The sequence below is a fragment of the Lytechinus pictus genome, chromosome 5 (assembly GCF_037042905.1).
Source record: "Lytechinus pictus isolate F3 Inbred chromosome 5, Lp3.0, whole genome shotgun sequence".
Lineage (NCBI taxonomy): Eukaryota > Metazoa > Echinodermata > Echinoidea > Temnopleuroida > Toxopneustidae > Lytechinus > Lytechinus pictus.
In genome coordinates this window covers 25,045,215-25,067,786 of record NC_087249.1, presented here as the reverse complement: position 1 = coordinate 25,067,786, position 22,572 = coordinate 25,045,215, and the positions used below count along the sequence as shown (strand labels likewise).

The window sequence follows — 22,572 nt, the reverse complement described above, 5'->3', positions numbered from 1 at the left end:
TTTCAAAACAGTGGCTTGCATCCATTATTACAATTACACACTTCTTGAGTCCTAAATGCAGCGTCATGATCTTGCAGACTTTGCACATTTCTATCAATTATAGGCAAGAAGTCACCAGAACATTGCTTAATTTCATGAGCAGTCTTGAACTGTCATCGTTGTTTGTAAAATTGTAGCATACATGTAGGCCTACGCCTAATCTGATACTGTGCGTGAGAAGAACATATTCAATTTGGATTTGATCATCATCAGACAGGCATTTGCGTAGATGTAGATCCCTCTTCAAAACAGAATAATCTCAAGCTCCTGGCCAGGATATTTGATGTCATAGGCAGAATATTACGTCTTTTCTGGAGATTTCATTATTTTCTGACATTTTTTCTACCAATCACAGATGAAGCCAAGGTACCGTAGTCTAGTTCAGCTTGCCTTTAGTTAGTAACACTAACTAACAACACCGGCGCGGCCTGGCTGGTGGGATTTCATACGCAGACTGAAGGTTTTTGGCACAGGAGTTCCATTTTTCTAGATCAAAGATGGCATTGGGTTCTCAAAATTCTTTAAAATCATATCACAATACCAAACATAATTTAGGCCTAATGAGACCTGAAGACTTCCTGATCCTGGTTCCATCTTAAATTGGTGAATGGTGCACATTTCGATATTGATGATCGATCTTCAAGTTCAACAATCGTTTTCTGATGTCACTCTAGATTGTTAATTTTCAAATTCTTCTGGCTCTGTGTCAATAATCTGTGTGCTAGGAAATTGAGATGAAGTAGCTGGATCATTCAATCTGTTGAGAAATGATGTAAGAAGTGACTTATTTATATGATCAGTCTGTGTGAGTTCTTTTTCTGGCTGCGCCTGTGGCTCTTCCTCCGTCACTGTTGCATCAGCACCATTTGGAAGCCCAACTTCCATGTTTTCTCCTGCTTCATTCGGGAATTCTCCATTTTCTCCTTCTCCTTTCTTCTCAGCTGAATGAGGGGTATTCACTCCTTCAGCCATTTTTCAGTTCCAGAATTCAGTTAAGAGGATATGAAAGAGTCCAAAGACCTAACACTTTCTTCAGCAGATCGAGACCGACACCTTCTTCCGTGATGCTCAGCTCAGTCGTCTGATCTGTGCTACCGTATGCCAGTTGCCGTATGCTGCGCTGGCACGGCCTAGCTGGACGGCTGGCGGGCCTGGCGCAGCGCCGCGCCGGCCGGTGGTACTGGTGTACAAAGCGCCGCGCCCCTGCGCATATGCCGCGCCCGGCCCCGTACGCGTACTGTTTGTTGATAAAGTCAGTGGAGAACAGGCCAGTGTCAGACTCAGTCAGAGACTGTCGTCTTCCATCTCTCATTTATCAAACTTTGTTGAAAGTTTTCGATGATATTTGACTAAACAGGTACAAAATATTGTTTGAATGCCCTCTCTCATTTTTCGATAGCGTACCGGTAATTGTATTCGCAATTTTATTTTCATTTTTACCTTTGAAAGACGTGTTCAATCATCAATGCAATCCTCTCTTTCAATTTTCATTGCCCCACATATTGAAATTTGTGTTGCTTGTGTCGGCTTTCTGATCTTGTTTTTATCAACGTCATGACTCATGGTACTTAAGTTAGGTCTGGTAAAAGTGGTATAAATTTTTGGATTGAGCGAGTTGTGCATAAATGTTGATATTGTTCATAATGTTGATTTTGTGTTTGATGAGCAGTGCTTGTGACTTTTTGTGAAGTATTTTGAATGCTTAGTTAAAAACTAGTTTAACGTTGTCTTTGCGCACTCTAGTCTAGGCGTAGACCAAAAGCTTCGGTCTCTGTGTTATGTTGGTTGTTCAGCTGAACTCCGTTGGCTTCACTCACCAAATACAGAGACCGAAGTTCTAGCGCGATCTGTACAGGGGACTCAATGGCAATATGTTTATGTACTTAAGATCGGATAAAACGGGGAAGTGAATTTGCGCGACAGCCGAGGTAAGTCACTGTTTTTGTTCCTTTTAACTTGATTTTTCTCCGTTTTTTGGCAATTAATGACAAGAGGGAATATCAATTTGCATTTTGGTCGCTTTAATTTTCAAAATTTTTATTCATTAAAGACAAAAATTGAAGAGCCCCGACGGGGGGATTTTGCATTGCAAGTCCCCTAATGGTGGCTGCACGCTAGCGAGCCGTCTGTGTACGAGGAGAAATTTAAAAAAAAAAAAGTTAAAAAACTCCTCGAAACAGACGGCTGCCAGCTGTCTAGTCTAGGCGACACCCCAATACTTACCCGCGTTAATAAACTGGGACTCCACTCACGCGCATTTGGGCCGCCCTAGCTTAGAACTAAGCAATATTATCTAGAAATTGTTAAACTCTAGTCATAAATAAATTGATAATGTTTAATCGGTACTCACCGGTTCTTTTGTTGCATTTTCAGACCATTTCTCACAATTCTTCGTAATTATTTGCGGCAAATTTTGTCGCCATAGACAGCTATACGTCCATCTTTATTAATAAATGGAGCGCCCTTTACGATAGTTGTTAATGCCGCGGAGAAATCGTTAGGCATTTTGGCCTGTGTTCAAGGCGTTCTTTCTGTTTTATTTTTTATATTGAAGATTGTGCACATTACGCGAATCTTGTGTTTAAAAAATACCCCACCAGCTTATAACACAGGAACTCCATTGCCTTGCGTGTTGTGTCAATGGGAGCTCAGGTGGGGTATTTGAAACCCCAATTTCAGATTTTGGGAGAGCTTCATTTCTCTCGTTTAAACTGGGGTGGGGTTCATCTGACTGCTGATAATGTCTTGCGTGTTAGTCAATGGGAGCTCAAGTGGGGTATTGACACCCCACTTTCAGTTTTTGGGAAAGTTTCATTTCTCTCGTTTAAACTGGGGTGGGGTCGATTTAGTGACTGCAGCTGCTGATAAGAGCTGATAAAACACTGTGCATGCCACCACATCAGGCTGATGAACGGCATAGAGTGGGATTACAGCTGTCCTTGTTACGTAATAGTATAAACAAACTCTTCAGAGCTTCCTGGCTGACAGTAATCTTGAAAGAATATATTTGTATTCTATTTGTTTTAGGACATTAGCATGTCTAAAAACGATTCAAAATTTAGATGGAGATCGAACTGAAATTTTGAACGATGCAAAATGACCCACAATTGCCGAAATAACAATAAGTTTTTAAAAAATCACCCCCAGTTAACTCCCTCTCTCTCTCTCTCTCTGCCAGGCCTTATGAAGGTCACTTCTCCTTAGGGGAAGGTGGATTAGCTGGGAGAGTGCGTGGTTGTTTACTTAAGGATAACCATTCCTTGTTGATATTGGGATGGGGGGGGCGAGTGAAAGTAGCTTGGAATTTGAAATTGGGGTGTCAGAGGAGATCCATTTTTAAACACAAAGTTTCGTAATGCATTTGTTGAATAGCGCCGTCTACGTCAGGTATGAGATCGAGTGTATAAATACACTCTTCCAAAATAATTATGATTCCGACCTGGCGCTGTATAACTTCAATCTCTTTCACCTAAATTAGCGATGAATGCTAGCATTATAAAAAAAATATTATTAACGTCTGACGAAAAGAATAATCAACCGATCAGCTGACGAGAACGCGAATCACGTGATCTTCATATCAGCTTCGATCGCGAGTCAGAAGTGAAGAGCAACTGCCCAGAAAATCAGGAAAAAGCCGTGAAAATGTAAGTTCCCCTTCATTTCTTTCATTTTTTTGTTGTTGCTAACGATGCATTTACACTATAAAATTATAATTTAAATAAGAGAAAGGAATATAGCTTGTACTTGTGATATAATATAGAAATATCCTGTTCTCAGAGATTTCTAACCAAAAATACTAGTGATGTCGCCTATGAGGTCCATACATGTAATGTTTGGACCTCATTGGTACTAGGAGTGGTCTTTGCGTTGGGCCTAGATTTATTTTTAACAAATTTAAGGTTCAACAAACTCAGGCCATCGTCGGGGCTTTTTCACTGAACGGGGGGGGCACTCAAATTATATTTTGATGGGGGTGTGCTTCATGAAACCTACCTCAGACGAGGGTTCGTATAGCAGAGATGCCAAGTAAAAAAAATGTTATGCGTGAGATTTTCATGACTCGGCGTCTCTGCGTGCGCGCGGCCAGTAGGATGGGGGGTCGGGTGTCCGGACACTTTATATTTTTGAAGCCTTCTTTTTTGTCTTTGGATTACACTAAAAATATGAATTCAATACTTGTAATCATCTTCTGTTTTGTTCTTTATAATATTTCCTAATGTTTTGTACTAAAAATTGATGAAACTTCGCTTGTAATTTTTTCCAAATGACTTTCTAAAATTGATCGTCCGGACACACAACCTGTCCAGACACACAACAACTGGGTATACTTACACTTGTACGTTTCGAAAAGGCGCGCGCGCGAGATATGGGCTTCTTCATTATATCGATCCATACTACAAAACCATGCGATGCACGCACGCGATTCATCGTATCACGTACTAGCTGTGCGCTGACTTCACTCTCGATTCGTCTCACGTGCCGGGGTAGACGTGACAGCGTGCGAAGGTATAGGCTCCACAGCCTCCACTACACTTCACTACCGCTACCCGCCACTCCACGGCTTGCCTCCACCTATCCGAATAGGCCGAACCCTCGGGGGACAAATACTCGCTCTCAAAAAACAGTTACAAATTGTGGCACTTATGGTAGCAAAGGCAATCTATCGTGACCAAAGCATACATTCAGCTTACTCTACAGTGACTAAACTTTCTATCGGACACAGACTCACTCCTTGCCCTTTCTTGAAAACGTCCCAAAATTGGTGATTTGAAGCCGGTTCTTGATTCATCACACATTAAATTCTCTGCCGAATCAAAAATGGCGAAGGCAAACTGTGCATGCGCAGAGGTCTGCTGCAATTTGTACCTAAAATTGCTGCAGACCTCCACGCATGCGCAATTCGCCTTTGCTTAAGGGGTCCAAAAATTGTAAACATTTCAATCAAGGCTATTAATTCCTTCACAAAATATTCACAATTTATACAGAACCAATTCAAATAGTAGCTTCCAAAATGACAGAAAGATAGTAGCTACAGGTAAAAATTTGTTGATGTGAAGTAGGTCAAGGGGTTTTGCTTTCGAGAGTGCACGCTGTGCAGGAAAACTGTTGTGAATAAGTTTGATTTTATTTTGCCTGCCAATGTTTCATAAAGGTTTAAATGAAAAGTCAAGGTCAAAAGATAACAGAAATAATTGGTTTTACTGTCATTGCACATTTTACATTTTGTTCATGATATCTGTTCGCGAAATGGTGATTTCCTGATGCTTACTGGGAATTTCAGATTGCCTTCTTAACGGGCGCTATAGGTTACAAATATGCCAATATTTTGTCAATATTTTTATGAATACTGATCTCATCCTAAAGAAATTAACGGTAGTTTTAGGTTGCTTTTCATGTTGTTGAAGTCAGATTTTAAAGATAAATGACATGACTGTTCACAAAGTTTTGACATACTAATGAACTATTTTTATACAACATACAAAGATTCTTGTCATTTGGTTGGCCAGTTGAAACTTGAAAGCCTTTCAATATTTGATTCATTTTGTGTTGCATGCAAATTTCATTTTCTATTGCACGGTTGAGCTTGCTTTACTAAACCACCTTGTGTAGGAGGAGAAAAATAAAATAAAACATTTAAATCTCTAAACAGACAAATTACAGCTAACTAGGGCTAGGCCTGTGACGTGTTTGTACTTATAATTTCATATTGATCTGATGCTCAGAATCCTCAGATTAATGATCCAGAGAGGAAAATGGGACTCTCATATTTTGGGTTTTTGAAATCATTTTGTAGACTCGTATTTGCATGAATATCCTCTAGCTGCAGTTTTGTGATTTACTTCCCCCTGTCATATCTGTTTGTATCAACTTTGTATGTTCTTGTCTTTGTAGATGAAGGTGAATGCACCGCACATTGTAGCATGCCTGTGATTGATTATAGTCTGTAGCCCTGCCATGGATAGTGGATCTCTCTTTTGGCTGTGCCTCAAGGAGGCTCATTTGGGCCACTATTCTTCATCATTTCAGGACAGGGGCATTAGTGATCTAGAGAGGTTGGCGACCCTGTCCATGCATGAGTACAATAACTATGGCGTAACTTCACCCCAGGACAAGAAAAAACTATTTAGGTCTGTTTTAGGCATATAGCCTTGTATTAGCTAAACCATGTTTTTTCAATAAAAGGCAAAATAAGAAGCGAGCATGTACCGGCCACTTATTTAACAATCTTGAAGATATTCTGCTGAATTGCTTATCCAAATCAATTTTTTAAGATTACATCTTTTCAAAAAATATTATCTTCACATTTATTTTTTTACTTAATTTTTTTTAAAATCCAGAATATTGTCTATTTGTATGAATTTGGAAGAATTTGAAAATTACATACCACATTTTTAATGTCTTTTAAATGAAAATAACCATGACAAGTTTAACAGTGTATGATTGATAATGCCTTTACTGTCAAGATCAATGGTAATTTGAAATTGACATACCACTTTGTCTTTTGACAAATCAAATAAGGAGAGAAAACGTTAACATGAATTTTGGTTGTTAACATGAATAGTATTGATTATTGATCCTAATTCAAATACATCCTAGTTGAATTGGTTCTAAATCCATTTTTTTTTTCAGATTAATCCACACACTGCGCACCTTGGATCTAAACAAGCTCTCTGATCTAAATGGATCGGACCAACAAGTCAAGTCTATTGAAAGCAACACACCCAACATCATGCCCAATAAAGATAAAAATAGTCACCATGGGAGTAGAAAAGGAGCCAGGAAATACCATGATAACACGACTCATGAGTCTGGCAGGTATACTGAAACGGTGCAATCAGACAGGAAGCAGAATGAAAATGAGCACCATATACCAAGACTGGGTGATACACCAAAGAACAGTGTATTGAATAGAACTTTTGATAAAGATGATGGATCCGATATAGATAGAAGTCATGATTCTCCCACAACAGAAAATGTAAACAAAGACCCTAGCAAGAATTATGATAATGGAGTTGATGACAGCCAAGTCTTGATCTTGGAGCAGAGCAGTGCTGGGTATAACTATGGGGTACCTTCACTCACACCTACCAACCAATCTAGACAGACTTCAGGGATGAAGCCAGCACATACTTCCACCCCTCATTCGAGAAATGGTGTTATGGTAGATGAGAAGATAAGGGTTTGTGTGCGGAAAAGACCAATGAACCAGAAGGAGAGAAGGGCAGGAGAGGGAGATGCTGTTGCGATAGAAGGCACCAACACAGCACTGGTGAAAGAGAGGAAGCTGACTCTGGATCTAACCAAGGTTGTTCAAATGGTAATTAACTTATTTTCCCTATTTTTATTATTACTGCATTCAAGATATATGTTAGGGGGGTCTAAGGAACTATGAACTATAAGAAGGACCCCTAAAATTCTTGTATAAAAAGGCATTTTAAAAAGGCAGGGGTACTGTGATTATGTGACTTTGTTTTATATTAGTCTCAATACCCAATCAAGGTAGCAGGTGTTATGCCAAGAAAATATAATTATTTTCAACCAAACATTGGTAAATATTCATCCTTAGATAAATTAACTTCTATTTTTTATTTTCATTTCAAACCGATTTTTCAGAAAAAGAACCTTAATAATTCTCCATCACCAACTCTCTTTATTGTGATTTTGGCCTGAGAACCATAAAGTGTTTAAAAGGGTATTTTTAGTCACTTGTTTATTCATTTTCATCCCCATTTTACCAACAGCATAAGTATATCTTTGATGAAGTTTTTCATGAAAAATGCAGCAATGAAGAAGTCTATGAGAGGACAGCTATGCCACTAATACAGAAGATATTCAAAGGGTAAGTTCAATACTGTTATACAGCAAAACAAAAAAAGTTTTGTGGTTGTTCCAAAAAGAGATTTTTATAGTAAATGTATATTATAGTATATAATCAATTTAGCTTTACAACTAAGAATTGTTGCACCATATAATTTTTATAGCTCTTCATTTCTATCTGATTTGACTGATTTTGAACTCATTTGTCCCCCATTTACCTAATATTGTTATTGCTGGGTACTTTGTATTTATTGACAATTTATTATTGTTATTATTCCACATTTAAAAAATTTTGATCCCTTTGCTTATTAAAATGTATGAAATAGTTAAGTAGGATATTTCAGCAACACTGAATTTTAAACTTGATTGATTATTATTCAGTATGTAAATTTATAAAATCGTTTTTTTTTTTCTTTTTTTTTGACCACTTCTGAAATATAAAAAAAAATGATACTGTGGAAAAAATATAAAGAAATAGGTTAAAAAATGAGAAGTATACATTCTTACTGAGTACATAATTTTTTAAACAATTATTGATAATATGACAATATTTTTATCCATAATATCACAGAGGCAAGGCCACTTGCTTTGCCTATGGGCAGACTGGAGCTGGAAAAACTCATACATTACTTGGAGGTCAAGGGGGAAAGGTGAAAGGTCTCTATTTACTTGCCGCTGAAGACATCTTCACTATCATCATGTCGTCTCCGGATGGTCATGGTGTCTCTGTGTACGTGAGCTACTTTGAGATCTACTGTGGTCAGCTTTGTGATCTACTCAACAATAGAGAGAGGTATGTTTGAATTATGTTTTGGATTTTGGAATAAACTTCATGCATGTTGGGGCTAAAGAAGTATCAATTATCATCATCATCATATTTACATATATCTTAGAACATAACATGTGTTGTTTAACCCAGAGGAGGATCCATGATTGGGGGGCAGTGGTCTAAAAACAATTTGCCAAGCAGTAACTCACCACCATAGAAATACATGTAAATTAGACCAAATTAAAATTAAGAAGAAAAAGTAAAAAAGGTCAAAGGGGTCATTTACCATCATACCATGAAAAAAGACAACTGGACAACAGAAAAATGACAAGCGAAAAAGGCAGTGAGGCAGGCCCCATCCGCCCCACCGGATCTGTCCCGAGTTTAACTTATTTTTAGATGATTTGCTTGGGAAATAAAAGAAAGCATCACGATTATCACATTGCAATACAATGATAAAATCTTTATTCAGATGTGCAATATCTTTATACTTTTTGTAGAGTTTCCATTTTTATAAATATGATAATTGTGACTGATGGTTCAAAATGAATTACCAAATGTACAAGAATATCAGTGTCAAAGAAAAGTGCAGTTGGAAGTGAAGACTCGTATTCTCACCATTTCCAGACATTTGGATTTGATATGATTTGGCAATCTATATGACTTATCATCTAAATACAGAAAGACAACATTATTGCTAGAGGTATGGAGAATACGTTTTTTGCTTTTTATGAATATCACAAAAAATTCTAATACTAAAAAATCGAAGGTTTTTTCCTTTTTTATAATCTATTATACTTACATTGTCTTTATCAATACAGATTACATGCAAGAGAGAATGCTCATCATAAAGTATGTATCTCAGGCTTGAATGAAATCAGAGTTAATGGACCTCAAGCTCTCATGCAGGTAAGAAACCTTCTCTTTCATACTTGAATTCCACTTTAATACTAAAAAAAAATCTTTCAAAAAGAAATATACATGTCTCAAAAGTGCCATATATATTCTTTAATTTGATACCTTAGTAAAAATAAATAATAAAAAAACGACATGGAATAATAAAATCTTCTAACAAAAATGCTTGCATTTCCACAATTTTATCAAACAAATGTATTTCACTGATTGCCTGTCATAGCAATGACATGGTTGAAATATTTTGTGCATGGCGTCAACAATACATAGTGTTCAATAAGTCGGAAAACCTCTTTGATAAAATTATGGAAATTAACATTTGAATTGAAAGAAAGTGAATCTCATTCTATACATGTAAGTCTATAAGAGACTGAAGTGTCAATGCATTCTCAATTAAAGAAAGCAGGGGCCTGTTGCATAAAATGTTTGCTATAATTTTATATTTAAAAAAAAATCTCTGGTACATAATCACAAACTTTTTCAAACAAAACTTTGCCATTGACAATTAACACATTGAAAAACTCTGGCAAAATATTGCCAGAGCTTTTCTATTATGCAACAGGTCCCAGATAGCGCTACTATTAAAATATTTAGGGCTGTTTCACAAAGAGTTAAGTATTACGGTACTTAAAGTCATGCTGACGTCCACATGATATGTAACTGCATATCAATCTCATTGGAGAGTGAAAAAAAGGCTACAATAGTGTCATATCCAATAGGATTTTCTTTCTTTAAATATTTATTACAGTTATTCTTCCTTTCTTTTTTTTAGGGGGGGGTTAAATACTCAATATTGATTATTTAATGGATTATCTAATTAATGTTGTCTTCTTGCCCTGATGTGCCAACATGATATAGCATTCTCTTTTTAACTAGAAAGTAAACAATTGAAATTGCAACAAGCCAACAATAAAGTTGTGCAGTTGTGATTTTAAATGCTGTCATATTGTGGAACATTTTATACATTTAAAGTTCAATGCACAATTGGTATATGCATGCTTGTGAAGTCTGATGTGTACATGTATGTGAGAAGTAGCATTTTCTTGTAGGGTGGTCTCTGGAGGACATGCCAAGTTGCCATTTCCTAAATTACCAGCTTTCTCTCATTTGTATATAAAAAACAATTGTTGATAATGTATGAAGTACCTTTTCTCTGTACATGAATAGTCAGAGTTTTAACTACAGGAAATATATTGTATGAATGAAGCAACTAGTTAAACACCCCTATTCTTCAGTCCTTCCTTCCAAATTTATTGAAGTGCAAAAGTGACAGTTTAAACAATACCCAACCTTGAACAAATGTTGACACAACCATTCAGAGTCCCAGACTCTGGCTGAGAGACCAGACCACGACCCATTGTTTACTTTATAATATATGATTGATGAAAGCACAAGTTACATATATATCCAACTCAAAGAAACAACCTGTTCCATCATCACACAAAACTATTGTTTGAAAATTGTGGTCTCAGCCGAGTGACTTTTTCATCAACGTTCACAATTGAGATTTGAAAATTAGTCATCATTTGTGCAAATGGACCACTTGTTGAGTTACATGTTGCTTGAAATGTGATTGAACTTTGGGGAATAATCAGAGGATCGATCGACAAGATAACTTTCTTTAAAGATCACAATAACATATTGTGTAGGTGTTGAGTTCTTGAAGTACATGTATTTTTTCAGTGTTAGATAGTAAGTATTGTCTGTTTGACTTTTATTTTGAGAGATGTCAGTATTGAATTCTGTTTCATATGAGTTGCTTATGTCTCCACCCAGAAGGATGCCAGAACCTTTTAGGAGGAAAAACAGTATATTGTACTTCCCATTTGTTAATCCATATGAAATCATCAACAAATCTCAAAACAGAGGTGTGGCTTTTACCTGCAGTGATCTAGTCAGATTTGGGAATCTTATTAAAGGTCAAATGTTGAAGTTCACTGGAAGCGGTATATATTAAACAAGAGGTGGTGATAAAGTGTAGTCTATGAAGATGTTAGCTCTATAAAAATGCCTATGGTCCAATTTTCATGACACTTTGTTGAACATAACTACCTGTAGGTCAAATGTGAAGGTCATAGGTTCAAAAGTTCAAGCTTGCAGGTTAATATTGACATTGATTAGGAACATGGTCTCGAGAACCAACAGACTGATTTTCATGACGGTTTGTATCTTAGGATCAATATGGATCAGCCTGCACTGATAGGATTTAGGGCTCATGGGGTCAGAGGTCATTATTTACTTGATATTTGATAAGATTGATAAGAATCATAATGTTGGATTAACTTTATGCTGGCTTTAAATAATGGGTGTTTTACTCAGTATTTGATCGGTTTTCCAATATTTTGCATTTCTACCAAAGAAATTACTCTTTGTTCTTCCATGTTCTCAACATCTTAATATCGTGGTGTGCCGCATTTTGCATAAAAAAACAGTCCATTTTCAAAATAGTATTTTATTTTCAGAACTATTTTTTTTATATACAATCAAAATAATTACCACAGTTTATAAATTTGAAATGATGATTGATATAAATAGTAAATTTACCTACTTTGGTGGTGGCTACTATGAAAGCATAACCAATGGCTTAAAGTCCTTTTCAAGGGACCATATAATGCCTTACCAAAGGGCACTAGTTCCTTATTATACCAAAGGGCACTAGGGCTCTGTCTGGGAATCAAACACAAGTATGGATTATGAGACCACCACCTTAACAACAAGCCATCACGTCTGCTACTTAAGCTAGACCAAATTAGAAACCGAAATCACTACAAAATAAAAGTGAAAGAGAATAAAAGTATGAAAGAGAACAAGAATGCAATTTCCTTAATTTTCAATTTTTACAAGCAGAGTATTTTCCTTTATAAAAACACTCACATTTCCATGAATGCATTGTAAATGGGCTTTGTTGCATTTCTCACATACATTATAAATCTGAACTCTGAATGATAGATATCAATGGGCAGGGTGCAACATAAACACTTTCCTGATTGCCCGGGGCAAGTAAAAGTTAGAGTCAGGCAAGTGTTTTGAAGCAAAGACCAAAACTACTTGCCCAAATTGGGCAAGCAAAATTCACACAGTACAAAGCAAAATTCTCACAGAATGACTAAAATTAGGGTTGATATGATATTGACCCTAATTTTGGTCATGGCAAGCAAGATAAAATCACTTTGGAAAAAGAAATGCAATAACAAGGTAGATCAGATCATGTCAAAAGAGAGAAAAAGGTCAATCGTTTATAAAACCCCAAAACTTTCTTTTGAAGAGGTAAAAAAAAATTTCAAGGATTTTTTCGGGCAAGTGAAATAGATTTGGGGCAAATATATTCCAAATATTAAAAAATTTACTTGCCAGACCGGGCAAGCGCTTCTAAAAAGTTATGTAGCACCCTGCAATGGGGGTTTATGTATTACACTTCAAACTTCTGTTAACATGCCATTGTTTCATTTGCATTCCTTTGTACATAATGAAAACAAATCATGTTATTCTGATTTTTTTAATGATGATGAATAGATTACTCAAATTGATAACCTATAGTACTAGACAATATTTTTATCACTTTGCTGGTGAGCAATTATGTATACAACTTGCATTGTTGTATCTTGTAGCTTATCAGCTTTTAATTGGTTTATAATTTGTCAATTTTGTTTGTTGCTTCCAATAATGCTCAATAACAGTATGTAAGAGCACAGCTGCATTCATTAAAAAAACCTCAATAGAAACCGCCTCGATCACAAGAATTCCCGTTAAATTACGAGAACATTTTTAGGCTAAAAAATACCCATTAATTATTCCTGCATTTACACCGCCCCGAAACATACCCTTCGGAATAAATTCCTGAAGTTAGGAGCATGCGCAGTAGGCCTATGGTCTAATAAGCAGGCAAGGCGCGAGATTCAAAACCACTAGCCCAGAGCCCAGCAGCCACCCACGGCGCCCGCGCCCAACGACACGCTGGGCTAAAAGTTCCCGTAAATTGCTTTCACATTGCCAAAATACCTGCGACCTTGGAAAAATCCCCCCGAAAGTTCTCGTAATTTTGCCAAGTACCTACTATTTAGCGGGTATTTTATTTCGGGGAAATTACGCGTAGTTTGCTTTCACATTACCAAAATACCTGGTATTTTCTGATCGGGGTAAATTTCCCGATCAGAGAATACCTGGAACTGACGTACTTCGAGGCGGTCTGAAACCACCTATAGCTAACTAGGTCAGAAATGCTGCTAGATTCTCTGAATGGCAAAGCAGGAAGTTGTGCCAAGGAGAGTATTGATTTGCTTCTTTCTTTCATCAAGAACAGGTGTTTTATACAAACTATATATTCCTACCATTTAATATCTTCTGAATCCAAATAAAAATCATAATGCGTTTAGTAATACAAATTGTTTTCTGTCCATGGTAATAGTTACCATGCTTCTCCAATATCAAAGATGTCTGTCGTGTCTGCCAATAAGCCAGGGTTAAACAGCCAGAAATTGTTTTTATTCAAATTATTCATTTGCTGTGAAACAAGAATTGGACAAAACACTACGATGAACCATCATTAGAGAAAGGCTATTAGGAAAAGGAAGAACACATTGTGCAGCTGTGGCTATTATACCAATTGAACTGTATGTCCATCTTATTTGTGCATTGATGCAAACCACAAAGAAAGACTTCATGAATTAAAGTGCAAATAGGCCCGATGTTGTGTCAAACGATGTTGCAAATTCCCAAATTTTCATGCTTTTTGTACCATTTCTTCAAAAGGTTGTTGAGGCTGGTAATAGCTATCGAATGGTTGGAGTATCAGGTGTCAATGCCGAATCATCAAGATCACATGCTATACTACAGATACAATTAAAAGATAAGGCTGGCAACAACATTGGAAAGTAAGTACCTCTGATATTAGTGTGTTTTTGACATTTCCTAATATTTTACTTTTTGTAAAAAAAACGTATATGAATATCACAATTTCTGCATAAGTTTGTTCTTCTTTATCGATATTTGCTTCAAGGTTGGAAATTTAGAAGTGTATTTTTGTTTTTGCAATTTTCTTGTGTTATGATTAAGTTTGTATAGGAGTACTGGAGAGTGAAAAATTTGATTAAACATGAAATTAATGAAATAACTTCTGAATGGTGAAGAAAAAATAGTGTAGTGGTTCACGGGACATCATGTATTCTTTATTCTTTTTTTTAAATAAAAATAATACCACTACAGCAGATTGATTAAAATAGTACCACTACAGCATGTATTGACTAGCTTTGTTTGATTGACTTCTTGTATTTATTTGTCCATTTTCTCTTTCTCCATATGCCAGGTTATCATTCATTGATCTAGCAGGTAGTGAGAGAGCATGTGATGCCAATGATACTGATAAAACTAATAGACAAGAAGGAGCTGAAATCAACACTAGTCTACTTGCAGTAAGATGATTTTTTATTTTCAGAAAGAATACAAGTACTTGATTGTAACAACCTTACCTAAGATAAGATTTATAACTTGTTTTTAATGTATTATTACCTTTGATCATTTTTTTATTTTGTGTGTTTATCTATATATATTTGTTCAATTATTTTTATCTATTCATACATTTTTTAATGTTTTTTTTCTATTTTTGTTCATATGTTTATATCCTATTTATTTATATCTTCATTTTAAATAGCTCTGCTCCATCAGTTTATGAGTACTATTTCATTAAATTTCCTACAACAGAAAACAATAGTAAACATATAATGACATCACATTTATGCATAGACAAATTATTTCAAGTGAAATTTTCAGATGTATGGTAAAAAAAATACAATTCATGTAATGTTATTAATGATTTGCGATGCCTGACAAAAGATGAAATAAAACATGAGAGTGAATTATTTGATTGATTGAAGTTGATGATTGTTCTGCTATTTTTCAGCTCAAGGAGTGTATACGCGCCCTTGACCAGGAGAAACGCCATACCCCATTCCGACAGAGCAAACTGACCCAGGTCCTAAGAGATTCCTTCCTAGGACAGTCTCGGACCTGCATGATTGCATGTGTGGCACCTAATACCAGTGCAGTAGACCACACCCTAAATACACTCAGATATGCAGATAGGTGAGATATTGTTCAAAAAGTATTATGGGATGCAGTTACAAGTCTTGTTTGATGGATAAAGGATCACTTTACACTTTATTCCACTAAACACGATTTGGATATTGTTTAAATTCTGAATGAATCAGGTAAAAAATTAACAAACCTGGATTTAATGAAATCATGATAGAGGAATCAGTCAAGATTTTGTGTCGAGAAATGATATTGGCCATTATGCATGACAAAGCATGCCTTGGACTTTAAACGATATACATGTAGTACAGAATTTCATCTGCTTGTACTGTGTTTTTGTCAGAAGTTTATGATTACCATTTTTCCTTTTGCCTTTGTTATATAGAGTGAAAGAGCTGAGACAAGGAGGGCTAGGAAACAGTCCTGCTCCTGATTCTTCAATTACCATAGCAACCAAACATCCTCCGACACCATCCAACTTTAGTCCTGGTAGTACATCTACTCCCCAAAAGTTCAAGAAATCTAAGCAAGATAGCTCTTCCTCTACTCTTAAAGGTGATTTGAGCCACAGGAGGGCCAGTGCAGTCTCTCCCACCAAGAAAACCGGTAAGAGCAGAATGGAACCAAGGCGAAAGAGTGCACCCGATACCTCTCCAACCAAGACTCCAACAGGTGGTGAATCCAGTAACAAGTTTGCTGTGGGGAAGAAATCTACATCACATCAGAATCTTCAGAAAGTAACAAATAAGCAGGGTAAAACTGAGAAGAGGAACAAAGGTGAGTTGTCGATGTTGAAGCATGAGCAGGTTTCCAAGGCCGCTGGGAACAAGTCTGTAGAGCAGACTAGGGTGATTCAGTCCGGGATAAAGATGAGAGAGAACAGAACCTTGGAGGAGAGGAGGATGAGAGCCATTGCAAACAGGAGCAGGTTTGAAGATATGAATCTCTCTCTTGGCAATGAGACACCTTCCAAGAGAACCCCAGAGGTCAAGGCAAGAATGAAAAAAGCATTCCTGAACAGCAGTCTCCCTATCTGGGATTTAAACCAGCAGGATATAGGGACACCTTCGCCTTCTTTGCCAACTCCTCCTCCACCTCAGAAGCTTGAATTTGAGAATCCAAGGTATATTGAGAGTCCCTCCAGAGAGCGACAAAAGACTGATGATCAAAGGACATGGGCCCAGAAAGTGGCTGATGAGGGCAAGGTTAATATCCCGTACCGATTTGATGTACCCAATCCTAGGTATAGTTGGCAACAAGAGAATCTTGAGGACATCGAGAGTGGGTACCTGCCTGATATGGATACAGAGATTGAAACACCTAGGAGTGATCCTACAGATCAAATTAATGATGATATTGCAAGAGTTGGCCAAGAGCACGAAAGTAAGTCTGGCAAGAAGTCTTCTGATGATGGAGATGTATTCAAAAGCCATAATGAAATGCATTTAGATGAAGTTCAAGAAGTCAGGGTAAGTTCAGGGGTAACCCACTCCAAGGAGATTGATTGGAGGTCCAGTACATCAAGCTCTGAATCTCGACCATTGAGTAGATCCAGTGATACTGGTGAACTTCTCGCGGAGATAGAGAGATCGCTCCAAAGGTCGCCTGTACCTGTCACACCCAGACCAGGGTCAGAGCCATGGATGAGGGTCATATTAGAAGACAAGTTCCATGAAAATATCTCTCCAGCTGATTCACCTAGGGGACAAGCAAAAGAAAAGTCTTCTGTTGGTGCTAAGAAACAACTTTTTGGTGCTGAAAAACAGTTCGATACTGAAAAGGATTTGCTCATGGATAGGATTGGAAACCTAGAGGAGTCCAGGGGAGAATCACCAATGAAAAGGAAGATGAAGCAAACATTGGGTATGAGGAATAACAGTGATGATACTGGCACCAGGATAGGTACTAGCTTAAAGGAAAGTCCCGATAATCAGAGATCTTCTCATGTACTTAGGGAAAAATTGCACCATTCCGGACTCTCTCAGAGACAGCTTCTTGGAGATGCTGGATCTCCTCAAGTGGCAAAGGAGACATTTTCTGAGAATTTACAGATGCACAACAGAAGCAAGGGTGACGGGAAAGATGACAGAGTGCAATCTTTACAAACTGGATATCCACAGGCAGACAGGTCCACTAATGGTTTTAGACCAATTGTCAAAAAGGGTAAGGGGACATCTTCTCAGGAGGTGTTCTATTCTGCACAAAGTCACCTTCCAGTTTCTCCATATGGTTCCCAGAGTACAAACTATGTAACCCCAAAAGAGAGCAGTCTGGAACAGCAACGAATAGCAGTGTCCTCAACCCCGAAGGCATTCAGGCATGAATCCTTGGGAATGGACGTGTCTCTCTCACACTTATCATTATCAACCATTCAATCACCTGCCAAGGGGTCTCAGAATCCAAACTCTGAGACGAAAAACCAGTCTTTCGTATCAGCTCGTGGAGTGGTCACTGGACAAGAAAACCAAAGGGATGAATGTGAGGAGACGACACTCCCAATCTCGCCTCGTGTGACCTTGACCAAGTCCAAGAGTGAGGGTAGTCTGATGAGGACATCGGGGATTGGCCAAAGCTTCAATGATGAACCAGTTGGCACCAGCCCTACACTTCAACCTCCTCAGAGACCAGTATACCAGAGGCAAAACTCGGCAGCAGAAAGAGCAAGGTAAACATAACTCATATCAATATATCAATTCAGTTCATTTAACCTCTGCCTGTACAATACTGGGGTCATAGTTTACTAGATTAGAATTCATCACTACTGACAAATTAATATGCTGCTCTGCATTCATTGAAATATAGTTACTACTTATAGCTTTTATATTATTTTCTTAGTGGAAACTTTTTTTTATAGAAAATACATGTTTGCCAAGATGCACCCAAGGATATATGTGAATTCATATTTGCATTTGCAATCTGTGAAAACACATGGGATTCTTTTATAACATGTGTGAATTTTGACAAGACATACATCTGTTATGACCTACATGTAGATCTGATCCACATGTTACTTATACCGTTTTGGGGTCAATGCTCATTATGAAAGATCAATAAAGAGAACTTTTACAACAGTGGTGTATTTGTGAATAAAGATTCAGATGAAAGAACAAATTATTGAATTGACATAACTTTTTATAGATATATATTATCATCTTATGAGTACCATATTTTCCAGGAAAGTAGAATTGTACACATAACTGATGCTGGATCATGTCCAGTTCTTATATTGTAACAATTACGATTGTAATAATCATACTTGTTTTTATTGCACTCTTCCCGAAGCACTCTACATAAGGATAAGAATTTGTATTAGAGATGATTCAATTTTGTTAACCAACGTTAGTTGAAAAAAAAATGTTTTTTTCTTTCAGAAATGAACATGTTTCTAAAGCAAATTGGTATGCATTTCTACGCATTGATAGGTTTGATTTGATTGTAAAGTTTGAAGTGGCATTCGCATGCTATTTTCTTTATATTCATCATAATCTTTTCATCATGTTTATCATATTGATGGGTCAAATTGAAATTCTTTTCTCAATTTATATGAGATTCTAATGTTTATTGTTTTGAAATGTGAGTAACAAATATGGCATCATTATTTCAGCGTAGGGATAAAATTTGTGTTGGAAATGTCGGAGCAAAACTGCAAAGATATAGCTGACGAAAATATGTTAAAACCATGCACAAGCCTTTCTTTACCTTATTGGCAAGACAATTCATCAAAGATGTTAGTCTTAAGGAATATTTGTTCTTATATTGATTGTGTCTTTCATTTTACTAGAGTTATACATTTGGATATTATGCAGACTCTCTTGTTGGGAGATTATTCTTTGTTGCTAAATATTGAAAAATCTCACGTTGAAAATCCATCGATTCTTCTTATTGCGTCAATTGCTTTTCTTTTAGAATGTATATTATCTAGACCTTTAACTTATTCTTCATCGGTCTTCTTCTCTCCCTGTCTGTTTTTCCCTATTCTCAATCCTTCTCATTCATGTACTCTTCTTTCTTATACTCTTGCCATCTTTATTTTAAAAACCCTTGTTCTATCCTCGGATTTGTTTCTCTATTTTAACCCACAATGCACTTGTAATCTTCCAGTCATTCTTCATTTGCACATCCTAACAATCAAAGCAGCACAAGGTAATTTTCTAACTTTCAAGTCTTCTGCTCAGTTCGTTTGTGCATGTTTTCTTGAATCATGGTTTTTTGCATGTATCTTCCTTTTTTATGTGTAATTTGATTTTTGCATTTATCGCTTCTTATAGTATGTAAATATAGAGCATTTGCTATCATTTTGCTTTCTCTCATTTGTAGTTTGCTTGCTGTTATACTTTTTTTTTTCAACCATGGAATGAAACAACAGAATAAGTGTCCTATCATATTATTTGATCATCATGAGTTGCAGGATTTTTGGGTTGTTTTGATTGTTATGTAATGTACTATGTTGTTCGATGTCTTCATTCACCTTCAATTCCATCCCAACAAAAAGTGACTTAGGGGGTGTTGCAAGAAAATATATTTGCAATTAATTGCAAATCAATAAGTAATAGCTCAGTTTTCATTAAAGCAAATCAATTTATTTTTATTGATGCAAGATGTAGACCAGCAATCAATTGCAAATTTGCATTTAATCAAAAGATTTGTGATTGATTTTAATACCTAAAATTGACTTGCAATTGATTGCAATGCTCCATTATTGTCACAAACTGTTACTTTACACAATGGCAATTCCACATGTGCAGAGCAGGGAATATATTACATGGAGGCTCAAGGTGATTTCGGCTCGAAATGATCAAAAGATCCTTTGGAAATTGGAAAAAAGCTCTGGAAAACGTCCATTCACTGCAATGTTTAAGCTTTAGATTTAGGCGGTATATTGTAAAATAGCCCCCACCCCCCCCCCCCCCCCCCCCAAGTTTAAAAGAAAAATAATTTTTTGCCTTGTTTGGAGAGGAATCATACCTTATTTCAAGTTAGAGGGAAAATATATCATATTTCGTATGATAAAATATACAAGAAATAGTTTGGTTTGTTCGATGTCTATACTTCGTTATTCTATTGAATCAACTCTTTTGAATCAGCTTGACTGATTCTGGGTGTATTTTGTCTTTAATATTTTCCAATGTATTGTTTGCTGGTTTGTGTTCCGGTCATGTTAATTTTGCTTCTGTAAATTTATTTGAGGTCATTTTGATAGTTTGTTTATTTCTGTTTGATTCTTAGGTAAACTAAAGCAAAATGTGTTTGTAAAACATGCAAAATATTGTCACTGGGGTGTTGAATTTGTATCTCAAAATAAAAAAAAATTAGGACAGCTCAGAGAAAGCTTCATTTTAGCATATTGACACAAGTAGCAACATTCTTTTGTCTAGTATTCTCTCAGGAATTAAGGAGACTCTTTTTAGACGGTGTGAGATTGCCACAGAACATGTATTATATTTTGAGCTGCCCTTATTATTTGTTTAATTTGGGTTACGAGATTAATTAGACAATGGAAACAAGCAGGGTATAACACAAAAGCCTACATGTATTTGTATTTCATTCAATATCATCGACCTGTTTTTCAGTGTATGTGCATGTCATTTCCTTTCCCCAAAATTATATGAGGGTAGAGGTCATTATTATTTATGAAATTTTGATGCATTGTTAGAATTTGTATTTGATGATATATGCATTGCATATATTGAACAGTATGTATCATGCAAATCAAAGATTGCAATGTTTATTGGTGTCAAATTTATTCTTTATAAAATCGGAACTATTCCTAATAAAAGTTTTATATTGATTAGTATTTTGATGGAAAAAATAGTTTGAAAAATTCAGAATTGAATTGAACAGAGACTTGAGTGCAGAGCCTTGGGCCCATGCAAGGTGATTCAGATCATCATATTGAGCATGAGATTTCAAAAGATATATATAACAAAACCATTGTGGTAACTGCTTCATGTGTTTGGCTTTCTGTATTTACATCTCATTTCATCATTTGATGGTTGCAGTATAAAAGTCATGCAAGTCTATGTTAGATAGGTATTGTATAAAAAATAAAGGAGCATTTCCATGAACCTTAATATATGAAAAGGTATGTATTTATAGAATATTACCTGCATCCTTTGTGTGTTAAAACATGTATCCCCCTCCCTGTCTTGGCTAGAAATACATTATTTGTTTTCAGAAGTGTCTGCGTAAAAATTAAAAGTAAAATGTAGCCTGTTCAATATGACCTATTTAGATGAATCACAGTAAAAAAATATTCTAGCAGCACACTTTATTTTATACTGCACCGCTTCATATGTTCTTGAACTAAAAGTTAATGTAACTCTTTCAAAATGACGTTATGTGTCCTTTAAGCAGTTTTTGAAAGATCATATCAGTCGGTGTCCACTCAGAAAGATGTGAGATTCATTTGAGATAATGCAAATAATTTGGCATGGTTTCTGATCATTTTTGCTTTTTCTTTTTTCATAGGGAGTTGTTGCTGGCAGCACATGCAGATCAGCTTGAGGAAACTCTAAGATTATGTGAGACAGGCTGGAGTCTCATTGCACAGCTTAGAAGTAACCAAATGGTGAGAAAATAAACCCTCAAATTAAATATATGTTTCTGACAACTAGTTTACAAATAATGCACAGGTATGAGTGTGTTAGTGATGATGCAGGTTGTTCAAGGGTATTTACATGGTGCAGCAAGCATTAGGTACTACTCAGATACTTTTGTGCAACATTTTAAATACCCAAGATACCTGCATTACCCCTGTATTCATTAAGGTAATCTGTGCATTATTTGTTGTCATCAGACAGGTGAATAATATATACAAATTACCTGACTTTGAAGAAATTCCAAATTACCAATTTTCCCACATGCTTTGATGAACACTGACTCAAATTTTATGCAAAAATTTTATGCAAAACGAAATCAATTTAAGCAATCAGATGTTTATTTAACCTTCAATGCATTTCAGTGTAATTAATAACCGTTGGCTGTCAATTATATGGTTTCATTATGTT

At 36.2% G+C, this 22,572-nt stretch overlaps 1 protein-coding gene across 4 annotated transcripts in view; it reads left to right on the top strand.

The window, feature by feature from the left end:
• Nucleotides 1-1,233: 1,233 nt before the first annotated feature.
• Nucleotides 1,234-22,572, top strand: part of LOC129262224 (kinesin-like protein KIF24) — a 26,015-nt gene continuing 4,676 nt past the window's right edge. The window contains exons 1-12 of one of the 4 annotated variants that reach the window (XM_054900307.2): nucleotides 1,234-1,396; nucleotides 5,932-6,167; nucleotides 6,670-7,357; nucleotides 7,782-7,879; nucleotides 8,429-8,650; nucleotides 9,448-9,535; nucleotides 14,288-14,409; nucleotides 14,841-14,946; nucleotides 15,435-15,616; nucleotides 15,951-18,230; nucleotides 19,667-19,708; nucleotides 22,034-22,133. In XM_054900307.2, coding sequence (XP_054756282.2) covers nucleotides 5,995-6,167; nucleotides 6,670-7,357; nucleotides 7,782-7,879; nucleotides 8,429-8,650; nucleotides 9,448-9,535; nucleotides 14,288-14,409; nucleotides 14,841-14,946; nucleotides 15,435-15,616; nucleotides 15,951-18,230; nucleotides 19,667-19,708; nucleotides 22,034-22,133 — 4,101 coding nt within the window. In that variant the 5' untranslated portion in view covers nucleotides 1,234-1,396; nucleotides 5,932-5,994. The remainder of the gene's footprint in view (nucleotides 1,397-5,931; nucleotides 6,168-6,669; nucleotides 7,358-7,781; nucleotides 7,880-8,428; nucleotides 8,651-9,447; nucleotides 9,536-14,287; nucleotides 14,410-14,840; nucleotides 14,947-15,434; nucleotides 15,617-15,950; nucleotides 18,231-19,666; nucleotides 19,709-22,033; nucleotides 22,134-22,572) is intronic. The other 3 variants (XM_054900309.2, XM_064100086.1, XM_064100087.1) reach the window with 3 other exon arrangements.